This window comes from Arachis ipaensis, chromosome B5, assembly GCF_059453495.1.
Source record: "Arachis ipaensis isolate K30076 ecotype BB chromosome B5, ASM5945349v1, whole genome shotgun sequence".
Taxonomy (NCBI): domain Eukaryota; kingdom Viridiplantae; phylum Streptophyta; class Magnoliopsida; order Fabales; family Fabaceae; genus Arachis; species Arachis ipaensis.
In genome coordinates, this window is record NC_142440.1 from 28,617,570 (window position 1) to 28,631,487 (window position 13,918).

The 13,918-nt window shown below is 43.0% G+C and overlaps 1 protein-coding gene across 1 annotated transcript; it reads right to left on the reverse strand.

The window, feature by feature from the left end:
- Positions 1 to 11,604: 11,604 nt before the first annotated feature.
- On the reverse strand, positions 11,605 to 13,786 carry LOC107641819 (uncharacterized). Its single transcript, XM_016345262.3, has 3 exons — positions 12,823 to 13,786; positions 12,688 to 12,744; positions 11,605 to 11,976 (listed from the first exon to the last, which is right to left on the reverse strand). The coding sequence occupies exons 1-3, from the start codon at positions 13,640 to 13,642 to the stop codon at positions 11,939 to 11,941; spliced, it is 915 nt and encodes a 304-aa protein (XP_016200748.1). The 5' UTR covers positions 13,643 to 13,786; the 3' UTR covers positions 11,605 to 11,938.
- Between the last annotated feature and the right edge of the window lie 132 nt (positions 13,787 to 13,918).

Genomic DNA, 13,918 nt, shown 5'->3' on the forward strand with positions numbered 1-13,918 from the left:
AGCTCCCAGGGACGGCACCCTAAGCAAGCCACCCAAACACCCACGGGTAAGGAGGTTCACGAACTACACGCCACTCGCGGTGCCCATAGTAGAAGTCTACCAACAAATTGCAGACAAAGGAATCCTATCCAGACCTAGGCCGTTGAAAGAGAGAACGGGAGGCAACAAGAGCCTTTACTGTTATTATCACAAGGGGTTTGGCCACAAAACCCAAGACTGTTTTGATCTTAAAGATGCCCTGGAACAAGCCATCAGAGAAGAAAAGCTGAGTAAATTCTCCCGACTCATCAGAGAACCGAGGAAGCGGGAAAGGGAGCGCTCCGAGGAAGATCAAAGCCGGACTGTCAAACCAAGGCAAGAACCCACGGGGGATGCCAGTAACCCCCCAACTTTCGTTGTCAACATCATGGTCGGGCGCGACAGTCCCCCTAAATCCAAGTCGGCAACCAAGAGGGACGCCCGAGTACTCTCCATCTCGGCAGATGGCCCCGCCTCTAGGAAAAGGCATCCTACAATATCATTTGGCTCGGAAGATAAGTGGTTCAATGACCTCCTCGAAACCCCCCCCCATGGTAGTTACCGCGATGGTCGGGACAGGACTAGTTAGGCGTATCCTCGTCGACACGGGAGCCGATTCTAACATCCTATTTAGAAACGTGTTTGATGTCATGGGGCTCAAGGAATCCGACCTCAAGAACCACTAGCACGGAGTCATGGGACTAGGCGATAACTACATTAAACCCGACGAGACGATCTCTCTCCCAATCTGCCTAGGAACCGGTGACACCAGGAAATCAGTTATGGCGGACTTCGTAGTCCTCAGAGACTCCACTGCCTATAACATCATCCTAGGGAGAAAAACCATCAATGAGTTTTCAGCTGTAATATGCACCAAGTTCCTAACAATGAAGTTCATAACGGACAAGGGAACAGTTGGTTCCATAAGGGGAGACCTAGAAATGGCAGTCGCCTGCGACAGCGCCGGTCTCTCCTTAAGGAAAGAATCTAAGAGGGCATCCGACGTGTTCCTGGAAGACCTGGATGTCAGGATAGAAGACAAACCAAGACCAGAACCAGAAAGGGACATGGAAAAGTTCCAAATTGGGAAATCGGCAGATCAGTTCACCTTCATAAATAGAAACCTGCCCCATGAACTTAAGGGCCCCCTTATAGAGATCGTAAGGGCAAAGGGCGACCTCTTCGCATGGACCCCATCAGACATGCCGGGACTAGATCCCAAGGTCATGTCCCACCAGCTAGCCATAAAGCCGGACGCCAAACCGGTAGCGCAGCAGCGAAGGAAGATGTCGCAAGAAAGGGCTGAAGAAGTCGCCAAGCAGACGGCAGGATTGCTAGAAGCAGGGTTTATCAAGGAACTCGAGTACTCGACATGGTTGTCCAATGTCATATTAGTAAAAAAAAACCAGCGAAAGATGGATGATGTGCATCGATTACTCCGACCTGAACAAAGCATGCCCAAAAGACTCCTTCCCTCTCCTCAACATCGACACCTTGGTTGACTCGGCAGCAGGATACCGCTTCCTCAGCTTCATGGATGCCTACTCTGGCTATAACCAGATCCCGATGCACCGACCCGACGAGGACAAAACGACATTCATAATGCCAGAGGGTACTTACTGTTACAAAGTAATCCCTTTCGGGCTAAAGAACACAGGGGCCACCTACCAAAGGCTAATGAACAGAGGTTTCCAGGATCTTATCGGCAAGTCGGTGGAAGTTTATGTCGACGACATCCTGGTAAAAATAGCAGAACTAAACAAACTAATAGACGACCTCCAGACTGTTTTTGAGGCACTAAGGAAATTCAACATGAGGCTCAACCTGCTCAAATGCGTGTTCGCCATGGAAGCAGGGAAATTCCTAGGGTTCATGATAACACAAAGAGGGGTAGAAGCCAACCCAGACAAATGCGAAGCCGTCCTCAAAATGACAAGTCATGGGTGCATCAAAGATTTACAACGACTCACCGGGAAGCTCACGACCCTATCTCAGTTCCTCGGAGCATCGACAGAAAGGGCAATCCCATTCTTCAACCTAATGAAGAAAGGGATCGCCTTCGAGTGTACCCCGGCATGTGAAGAAGCATTCAGCCACTTCAAGAAGATACTCTTGGAACCTCCCGTACTCAGCAAGCCTAAGGAAGGGGAGCCCCTATACTTGTACCTGGCGGTAACCTCACAAGCAATGGCGGCAGTCCTGGTCCGAGAAGAGGACAAAACCCAGCGGCCAACATACTTGATCAGCAAAATACTCCAAGGAGCAGGGACGAGGTACAAAAAGTTGGAAAAGCTGGCCTACGCCCTACTGATCTCATCCAGAAGGCTAAAACAATACTTCCAAGGGCACACAATTATCTTGAGAACTGACTAGGCCATCCGACAAGTCCTCTAGAAACCCGACCTGGCAGGAAGAATGATGGCATGGGCAATAGAACTCTCCCAATATGATTTGCAATATGAACCCAGACAAGCAATCAAAGCCCAAGCCATGGCAGATTTCCTCGTAGAAGTCACAGGAGAGTCTCCCGACCCACCGAACACATGGTGGAAACTCCACGTTGACGAAGCATCCAACCAAGTGTTTCGAGGAGCCGGAATCATCCTCAAAAACTCAGCAGGAGTAGCCTATGAACAATCCATCAAGTTCGACTTCCCGGTCTCTAATAATCAGGCCGAATACGAGGCCCTGATAGGGGAATTGATACTAGCCAAAGAGGTCGGGGCGTCCAGGGTGGAAGTCAGCAGTGACTCTAAGGTCGTCACCTCCCAAGTAAATGGCAGCTACCAAGCTAGGGACATGTTGCTACAAAAATACCTGGAAAAGGTAAAAGACCTATGCCAAAGCTTCGAATAAGTCACAATCCAGCATATTCCCAGGGAAAGAAATGCCCAAGCCGACCTCCTCTCCAAGCTAGCAAGCACCAAACCCGGGACGGGGAACAGATCCCTAATCCAAGGGCTAGCAACTGAACCTGCAATCGTCATGTGCACAGCCCGAGTGCTGAACCCCCCTCATGGATAGACCCCATTTTTCGATATCTGGAGCATGTAGAAACACCCCAGATAAGGGGGAGGCACAAGCCATTAAGAGGGAAGCTCCCAAATACACGATCATACAGGGACAGTTGTACAAACGAGGACTCCATCAGCCCCTACTCAAATGCTTGCACCCCGATCAGACGGACTACGTCCTCAGAGAAGTCCACGAAGGATGCTGTGGTCACCACATCGGGGGAAGATATCTAGCAAGAAAGATCATCCGGGAAGGATATTATTGGCCTACAATGATGTCGGACACCCAGGGGTTCGTGAAAAAAATGCAAAAAATGCCAAGAAAATGCCAACTTCCACAAAGCACCACCCGAAGAGCTCAGCTTAATGATAGCCCCGCGACCTTTCGCCTAGTGGGGAGTCGACCTTTTAGGGCTATTCTCACCAGGACCCAGACAAGTGAAATACTTGATAGTGGCCATAGACTATTACACCAAATGGGTAGAAGCAGAGCCACTAGCCAGCATATCTTCAGCGAATTGCTAAAAGTTCATATGGAGGCAATTGATCACCAGGTTCGGAATCCCAGAAACTGTTATATCAGACAATGGGACACAATTCACCAACAAGAAGTTTAAAGGATTCTTAGAGGGACTAAAAATCAAGCAAAAATTCTCCTCAGTCGAACACCCCCAAACCAACGGCCAGGTAGAGGCAGCCAACAAAGTGATCCTAAAAGGATTAAAGAAGCGACTTGAAGGAAAGAAGGGCTCATGGGCAGACGAGCTAGCTTCGGTCTTGTGGTCCTATAGAACCACCCCCCCAGTTGTCCACCGGCGAAACCCCTTTCCAACTCACATACGGGATCGACGCAGTCATCCCAGTCGAGATCGGGGAACCAAGCCCAAGGTTACTCCTCGGAGGAGGAAGTGAAGCAATCGAGAAAGACCTGGTCGACGAGAGAAGACAAATGGAACACCTAGCAGAAGCGGCAATAAAACAAAGAATTGCCCTAAGGTACAATGGCAAAGTACTAAAAAGAAGCCTAGGAGAAGGGGACTTGGTCTTACGACGAAACGACATAGGACTACCTACCCCAGGGGAGGGCAAGCTAGCCGCAAACTGGGAAGGTCCTTACAGGGTAAGAGAGGTCCTCGGCAAAGGAGGCTACAAGCTAGAAAAATTGGATAGAAGCGAGGTGCTGAGAACGTGGAACATGGCAAACCTCAAGAGGTTCTACTCATAAAGAGAAACGACCACACGACCTGACGACCTCAAACCCCACCCCTTTTCTCCTTTATGTTCTTTTTTATGTTCCCCTCTCTATCAATCCTACCATTTTCTTCTTTTATTATCTTTTACGCATTACATTATTCCCTTGTTTCAGAGTCCTAACAATTTGATAAGTTTTTCTTTTGGCAAGTTTCAAATCGGAATAACAAGCGGGCGAAAAAGCGAACGGTCGACCTAACGAAAACCCGGGACTGATCACCCTGGAAACCATAGGGACCAAAAAACAAACAGCTCAAACAAGCAGCAAGAATAATAAATACCATGAAAACGGTAAACCAAAAGGTCGTGCGGCCCGAGAAAAACAAAACAGTAAAAGCAAAGCCATGACGGCCCGAGTAAAACAAGCAATAACCAGAACGGCAGTTTAAAAATAAAAGCAAAGTATTCGGTACAACCAAAGGACGCCCTGTAATAGGCCCCAAAATAAAAGCAAGTTACAAGATAAACCAAAAGAGCATAAAAGTCGGGAAATGTTCATCTAGTGCCTGAGGAGGTCAACGATCTTCCCTCCCTCCACCGTCTTCATAGCACCGACTTGAAAGAGGTCAAGGTTGGGAGACAGCACAGCCACTTGAAGCTTAATCCCTTCCTCAGTCAGCTTAACAGCCTCACGGGCCCCCTTGGTGAGCTCCTTGTTCTTTTTCTTCAGAGCGGCCATTTCCCGAGTAGCAGCCTCTGCCAAACTTTCTGCCAACCTCAGTTTTTCCTCCAACTCCTCAACCATCTTCTTGGCAGCAGCAGTCTTGCCACGGGAGGTATTCAGATCTTTCATCAAGGCCATGTCCCGATCCACCAGCCTGTTGATCTCCTTGGCATCCTCCTCAGCCTTCTTCTCCTGCTCGGACAATCTTGTCTTCAGGGACTCCTCTCGAGATCGTGAATCCGTCAGATCTTTCTGGGAGTTCCGAAGCTTTACTTTCATAGCATGATAATTGCCCAAGACAGGCTCCACCTTCTTGGCAATAGCAGCAGCACGGAGAAGACTGCGGTAGATCCACCTAGCCTGACCAGAAAGGTCGGTTTCGTGGAAAAACTCCTCGGTGCCGGGAAGCAAATGGGACTCAATAAAACCCTCAGCATCAAAGTTTTTCTCCATAACCGAAAGCGTCTTCCCGGTATCTCATTTCCTCTTCTTTGGATTGCTCACGACCTTCAACTCGTCATCACCAAAACCAAACTCCTCCTCAAAAGTCTCCGTCTCCACACCTTGGGACCCCGCAGTGTTCTCGAGAGGAACTGCTTTCTCTGACTGAACCTGGTCAGCCCCGTCCACCTGACCACTGGCCTCCCCAGTCTCCCCCTGCTCCTGACACGTTGTAGGAGTCGCCGAGGAGTCGTCCTCACCCTCATCATCCCCCTTGATGAGGCTCATCAAATCAGCCAAAGTCTTCTTCCAGCCGGCCATGGAAACTACGAGCAAAGAAAAAGAAAGCAAAGCTGTGAATAATAGAAGAATAAAGCTTGAAAAAGTACAAAAGAAAAGGAACTCCCCAACATACGACCGACTGGCCTCCCGATCCCCCATAACCATCTGGGGATTAAGGTTCTTTTCACCAAAAATGGCTAATAGAATATCGGCAATGTTGCGATCTTCCGGGCTCAGCCAATCATAAGAGACCTTTATTAGATAGTCGGACCCCACCCCAAAACTCCAGTAGGTCGGGATCTGCCTAGCTCCTTCGGCCGTAAGCCAGAAAGATTGGTGACCTTCAACTGGCCTAACTTTAAAAAAGGTGGACTTAAAGCCATGATAAGAATCCTCAAAGAGGCCGAAGATCCTACGGCCTTGTTGGGCCCTAAGAGACATATATCCCTTCTTAGCCTTCCCCTGGCTAGAAGGGTTCGTGAGCAGAAAGAGATAGAGAAAGACATTTACTAAAGTCGGAAGCTCCATATACTCGCAAACCATCTCGAAGCATCGGATGGAGGCCCAACTGTTCGGGTGAAGCTGCGACGGAGCAACATCGCAGCGATTTAACAATGCCATAACGAAGGGAGAGAAGGGAAGATGAATCCCCAAGGTCGTGAACATGGGCTCGTAAACCCACAACCAATCAACAACTCGAGGGAAAGCCAAGTTTTTCTGGCACACGCGCTCCTGACCAGCAGGGACGTAAACTTGATAAAGCGCCTCCTCGGGACCCCCTCCACACAGGAGCCCTGACTGGCGTAGCTTCTGGAGTCCCTCCTTTGTCATTCTAGAAGGGGTATCTTTCACATCGGAGGAGACCCAGGCGTAGTGGTCGACAAATTCGGCTAGAGGACACTGAGCCTGACTCGAGAAAGCAAGACGCTCGGCCATACCTACAGCGGGGGCACCACTTAGTCAAGACGGAAAGTCGGAAACCCTCAAAACAGAAAGCGAAAAGAAAAACTACGAATCACCCTCTAAGCCCCCCTACACTAACCCAAAATGCAAGAAAAACCCAGAAAAAAACCCAGTGGCACCTCCTCTAGGAAAAAACAACAACACGAGAAAAATACAAAAACCAAGGTATACACAAACAAAAACATACGAAAACTAAAAGGAAGAAGCAACCAAAAAGAAAAACCATGAAAACTTACCAGGAAAGCAGAATCCGCAAGAAACGGATAGGAACGAGGAACTCAGAAAGGAAGAAAGGGTACTGGAAGTGAGAATATCCAATCGCAGTAGGAAGCAAAAGCAGGAGCAGAAGCAACACGAAGGAACTAGAAAATAAGGAAAAAGAAGGGTAGAAGGGAGAGGGGGTTACAAAATAAAAATAAATGGGAGAAAAGCGTAACCGCCGAGGAAGAGCGCCAAAAGGCAGGGGCATATTCGCCATTTCACCCAAAATTTCAAATCAATGAAATGATGGGCATTCAATGCTCAGCGCGAAAGACAAGAAAGCAGCACGAGGGTCGAGGCGACAACGCGTGGGAGACACGAAACGCCACCGACAAGTTCTCGAAGAAGAAGAAAGTTCGCCGCCTTGGCGAATAGGACAAACGCGCCCAGCCACGAGTCCCAAACATCAAGGCTGGCGCGTTGGGGGCACTGTTGCGGACTGCCAAGTCCAGCCCAAGTAGTCGCCGGGTCGGGGCACCGCCCCACCCAGGCCCAAATCTCCAGCAAAAGGGTCCAACGGGTCAGTCGCTAACACCCGACCCAGGGCCCGACCGACCTACCACCCCAAAGCGTGCTATCGTTCGGGTCGGCGTCCTCGGGCCAGTACCCGGCATCCCGACCCGAAGTCCGGGACAACCTGCCCACGTGGAGTGTGACAGCTCACAGCTTCTCTACCAATGGGCCAGACCATTGCTAGGTCCACCCAACATAGTGTCACTTTCTTACCTAATATAGCCATCCTCTGGTACGGACTCTGACTTGATCGTCGGAGTGTCCTTGCAGGTCGTCACCCCCCTTTGTTCCCTCCGTTCAGCCTCCGGCGTCGCCAGCACACTCTGACTCTCGCTCCACGTCAGCTCGGAGTCTCTCTCTCTCTCCTACTCATCACCACCCGACAACCCGAGCACACCAGGTAACGAACACAAAGCATGTTATGTTCCGATACAGAACTACTAAGAAAATGATTAGATGAGATTAGACGAGACTGCAAAAGAAAGGCATGATTTTCATTTGAAGGAGATTGTTGTGGATAGAACAACTGGAGTCATTGATTGGCGTCAAACCACTTCATTCATTACTCAACCTCAAGTCTATGGAAGACAAAGAAAAAGATAGCATCATACACTTTTTGGTTGGTGATGCTTCTAATTCTCAATATTTATCTGTCTGCCCTATACCCGAGGTAGGTGGGCTTGGTAAAACAACACTTGCCCAACTTATCTTCAATCATGAAAGGGTGGTTCAACACTTTGAACTAAGAGTTTGGGTCTGTGTTTCTGACTATTTTTCTTTGAAGAGAATGACAAAAGCTATCATTCAATCAGCTTCCGGAGATGATTGCAAGGATATGGAGCTTGAGTCACTACAAAGAAGACTTCCAGATATTAATTTAAGGAAAAGGTATTTGCTTGTTTTGGATGATGTGTGGGATGACAACCATGACAATTGTCAGAGGTTGAAAAAACAAGAATGGCTCTCTATCAAAGACAGCAATCTATGGAGTTTACAGGATGAAAACTCTGTTATGCAAGCATTAAGATTCAGTTACTTGAACTTACCCGTACAACTAAGACAACGTTTTGCATTTTGTGCAATATTTTCCAAAGATGAAGTGATAGGCAAGCAATTCTTGATGGAACCTTGGATGGCGAATGAATTCATTTCATCCAGTGAGACATTGGAAGCTGAAGACATTTGTGATCAGGTATGGAATGAATTATATTGGAGATCGTTTTTTTTCAAGATATTAAGACGGATGAATTTGGAAAAATTCGTAGTTTCAAGATTCATGATCTTGCTCAATCCGTTACACAAGAAGTCTGTTGCATAACAAATGACAATGGTAAAACTAGTGTCCCAAGAAGGACCCGCCATATCTCCATATATTGGCAAGACTTCTTTGAGAAAAACAATTCAAAGCAATTGCATCAAGCCAGATCGTTGAAGTCTTATCTAGTAGCTCTAGACAGTCAACATCGCCATTCGTATGCTGGCCAACTCCTTCCGCTTCATATTCTGAAATGTTACTCTTCCTAAATCCATATGCAAGCTCCGAGATTTGCAGGTGTTGAACTTGGAATATTGTTACTATCTGAAAATGTTGCCAGACCACTTGAAACAATTAAAAGCTTTGCAACATTTATATCACCTGGAAAGAGTAACAAGTGTGGCAGATGCTGAAGAAGGCAATATGGGGAATAAATACCTTCATCATTTATTCTTGTCATGTGATAAAGATGAAGAATCAAAATTACAAGCAAAAGACTTACGTCATGTGGTGATTGTTGACTGCAAAAATTGTTCAAGTCGTCCGCCACTAGAAAAATTGCCATCTCTAAAGAGACTTGAGATATCTAATATCAAGCATGTAACATATTTAGATTATGAGACTTATGACAACAGAGGAGGTTTCATGGCTCTACAATTATTGATCTTGGGAGAAGAAAATATAACTGCCTTGCAATCCTTAACTCTATCCTGATTGGTTGGGAAATCTTGTCTTTCTTGACTCACAAGTTATTCAGAACTGCCTGAAGCTGACGTTTCTTCCAGCGAGCATCCGATCCCTTTGCAATTTGACATCTTTGTCAATTGGCGTTTACCCAAAGCTATCTAATAGCTCATGTTCTGAAAATTGATCACACTCGGTTATGTTACTCTGATTGGCTTTATCCATACTTTCGGATCAATAGAGAAGGTGATATAGTGGATACTGTCTATTACTTTTTCATTCTTTCCAATCATGGTTTGAAAATTCAGATCTTTTAGAGTTATCTAGTTAGAGAAGATTTCAAGGATTTTGAAACAAAATTAAGCATTTTCGTATGGCTACTCAAAACTCTACTAATCCTATTTTATTCTCTCTATTCTATTTCATCCCATTATCCATTTAGGAAATTGCTCATGTGTGACTCATTGATTTTCTCCCTCACATGTTCTACTTCAGGACTAAAAATAACAAGGATGAAGCCAAAAACTCTTACCTTCACTCTTCTCAGCAATTGGTAGTCTATTCTATTTAAACTTGACATCTTTGATGTCTGCAGCTGAAAACTATGTTATGTTTTGTTTTCAGGAGTTTAAAGGACCAGAGATTCAATTGTTGGACCTTGAAATTAAAATGCTTGCTACAGGTAGTGCCTGAAGACTCCAATGACTTTTCTTCCGGCTGCATTTAAAATCAATTTCACAAAAATGATGTCACTATACATTGTTAAGAGATTTGTGTTGCTCCAAATTTTGCATGATTCCTTAATTTCCGTCTTGTTTTTTTGCTCTCTTTTTCCAAGTCAATGTTTGAAAAAGTGCATTTTGAGGGACCCTTGCCATTGCTAGAAAGATTTGAAGGGCTAAGAAAGAAGCAAATACAAATGTAGCTTTCACTCGGACTCCATTATATTAGTTCCCATCTTTTCGTTTCTTTTATTATGTTTTCTGCCCTTAGAAAAAGCCTTGAAATTGAGTGGCCGTAGCTTATTCTGTTTGCCTCTTGAAATGCTCCAATTCTATTGTTCCGGTTTCTTATTAAATGGTTGTTTTCCATTTTGTTGCCGTTGCAGTTTTAAAATAATAAAATGTGATCTTAAACAAGAGAATGTGTACTGTTCAGCCATCTTTTGTTAGAAATTTGAGTCATGTAATTTGCTTGGATGATACTAAACCTGTGTTTTTTATCTGATTTTAAACCAAGGATTTGGACATGCTTGTGTTTGTCTATCTGTGTGTTTGCATTGTTTTGAATTCCTGCAGATTCTAAACAGCTCTGGAAGAACCGGTATTAGACTTTTCTTGGGATGTATTGTTGGATGTTTGATATTTGTTCGTTGTTTCTAATTTATGTATGTTAACCTAAACAAAGTTAATAAAAATTTATACATCTTTTTTTTTGTTCATTACGGTATTACTTTCATTTAGGTTAACATACATAAATTTTGATTTTGAGCATATAACTTTGTTTAGGTTAACAAATACCTACATTTCAATTTTGAGTATATATATATTACAGCAAAATGTAATAATGTAAGAAAAATATTTTAGAATAGAAAAGAATAAGAGAGATTTTGACAAGAATTAAAGGAGAGAGATAATTTTATTGAAAAAAATTTTAAGAAAAAAAGATGCAATTACTAATTTTTTGATTGTCAATTACATTTCTATTAAAATTAGTAGTATCAAAAAATATTTTAAATTTAATATTATCAAGAAAAAATAAAAAAAAAATTATATAAGGACTAATGTGATTAATTTTTAAAATTTCAGGGATGAAAATGACTTACGTCTGAACTTTTTCGATTAACTTTATCTTTCGAGAACCAAAATGGAGATCGGGTTATCTTTCAGGGACGATTTTGACTATTTACTCTCTACAAATTTTATTATAAAATAATTAAGTTACAAAAAAATATCATTATTAGACATATTAGTCTCCGTTCAAAATAGAAAAATCAATCCGTTGAGTAACTTTCAAAGACTTCTAAAGTAATAAAAATTTGTTGTATTGTCTAAATTTAGACATTTACTCCATTTTTCAAGCAAAAGTATTGTCTAAATGATATTATAGTAAGGCCCCCTGATCATGTCGTAAGGAATTAAGTCTTGCAACATTTTTTATCCAACAGAAAACTGTCATAATACTGTTTCTTTCCAAAATGAAAATGATTTTGGGTAAATAATTATTAATAATCCGAGAAGAAAAAATTGAAATAATTGTGGAAATGAAAGATACGTAACACCAAGTTGGTCCTCGAAATAGTTGAGACATCGGATTTGGTCCTACAAAAGTTTAGTGACATCTATTTGGGTGTGCACTCAAGTGATTCTACATCTACTGTCATGTAATTTACATCTTAATCTGAATCTGAGACAAGTCATCCTAACTAATCAATGGCTCAAAGCCTCAGACTCAGTTTGAAGTTCTGAAAACAATCTAGCTGCTTCTAATGATCATTTCTCGTTCACAAGAGAACTTTTCCAACAACTTCTGTAGCATCGTGACCAGTATTTTAGCATTCCATGGAGGGAGCTTGTGAAACACCCTATATCTTCACCAGAAGGGTGACAACATCAAAGATAGCAAGAGTCCTGAAAATGCATCCCAAACCCCCGCCAAACATGAAGATAATTAAAGGCAAAAAAGGAGGATATGAATTGCATATAACAGTATGCCTAATACAGCTTTTGTTAGATGAGCATACCACCCTAAAACTCTAACATAGTATACAGCACTATACAGCACAAAGTGAAGGTACTATACAGCACTTATGAACCCATTAGGATCTTTTCAAAATAAATATATTATTCACCATTGTATGCTTCTTTTTTTTTTTTTTTACCTACGAAATACATATATGTCGTTTACAAACAAGTTCTTATTTCGTTGGTACTGTTTGTTAATACTTTTCTCGTTTGCACAATAAATTAGATTAGTAATAAAGTATAAAAACGTAAATTCTCTCCCCCCCCCCCCCCAAAAAAATAAAGCTTACATTGGTAAATATATATTTATTTTATTTATTTAAAAAAATAATCCGGACCAATCACTGGCTTAGACAATATTACATATAACATCCATATGTATATTAAAATATACAATAAACTCCCTTATACCTTAAGTTTGTATGACACTTGGTACCCCTATAACACTAACCACTCTTATAAACAGAACATTAACTTCCTCAAAGGGAAGCTCAAACCATAAGAATAAAAAGTTAAGGAGCAATGTATGTAATATCATCTAACCTCAAGGATAATCATTTTAAGACACTTGGTAGAAAGAAAAATGGGAGAAATTACCTCCAATAGGCAACATGGCTTGAACCTTCAATGCTGTTGTTCCACTCCAAGCATATCCTAATCATATGCAAAAAACAAAATCAGGTTAAGAAATTCTTAATAAAGGTAGAGCAAAATGAAATTGTAAGTTCTAACCTCTTCCAAAACAATTAGTGGTAGTGTTGACACCATTCCTGCAAATACAAGCAAAAGACTTATCCAAACTTTGAAACCCACACAACCCTCCACTGTCTTCACAGTTCCTACAATCATCAGTGTCATAGGAATAATTATACACCAATGATATCCCAAACTTCCATTTCATAGGGTCTCCTTGATCCACAAACTCATACACTGAAGCATAAGAGGAGCATTGAAGCTTAGGAAGATCCAAACCTAAACCTGCATTGGCCTCATAATCATAGACACAACAAGTGTTGATTGGTGCATGTTGTGGCAAACCAATGCCATTCACTCCTTTACAAGAATACAACCCTCTACAAACTCTTGTACCTGAGCCTGTGTCGCACAAATCTTCCTTTGGGTCAAAAACTGGAGAAGTTGTGGAGCAACCAAGGAGAACAAAGATGTTCTCTTTGCCAAGGCTAAAAGGGCTTCCACTATCAATGCCAAAGCTACCAGAGTTTTGCATTGAGGAACAGTTTGACATAAAAGGGTCATTGACCATCATGGTGTTACTAGGGTAGTCTATGGAGGAAATGGTGTAGGTGCCAGTCCTAGTTGAGAACAAAAGGGTTCCATGGTTGCAGCTTATGAAGCTTGAGAATGCAGGGTGGCCACAACCATAACCAGTTCCAAAGGGGTATTTGACTGGTATTGTGCCACATGTGGTTTGACATGTGGTGTTGTTGACAGAGATTATTGGTAAGGCAGCATTAGCATAGGAATTTTGAAGGAAGAAAAGAAAGAGAGAAATGGTTATGATTTTGAAGGGTGATGTTGGAGAAAGTGACATTGGTGAGGGTTTTGAAGGGTTGAAGTAAGGTTTTTGGTGTTGGTAAAGTGATGTGAACAAGGGTCTTCTTTGGAGTGGTTTTGTTGCTTTTTCTTCTTCTTGGTCTTTTTGACTTTTAGTTGTTCCAATGGATGCTCTAAGGTACTGTTTTGTTTTGAATGTAGATAACAACTATCAATAACAGTGTCCAGTTTTTTTATTCTTAAAAAGAAGGGACTGAAGGGTAGGTTAAGTAATAAATTGGGTGGGAAATAGCTAGCAAGTTAAGAGGTATGG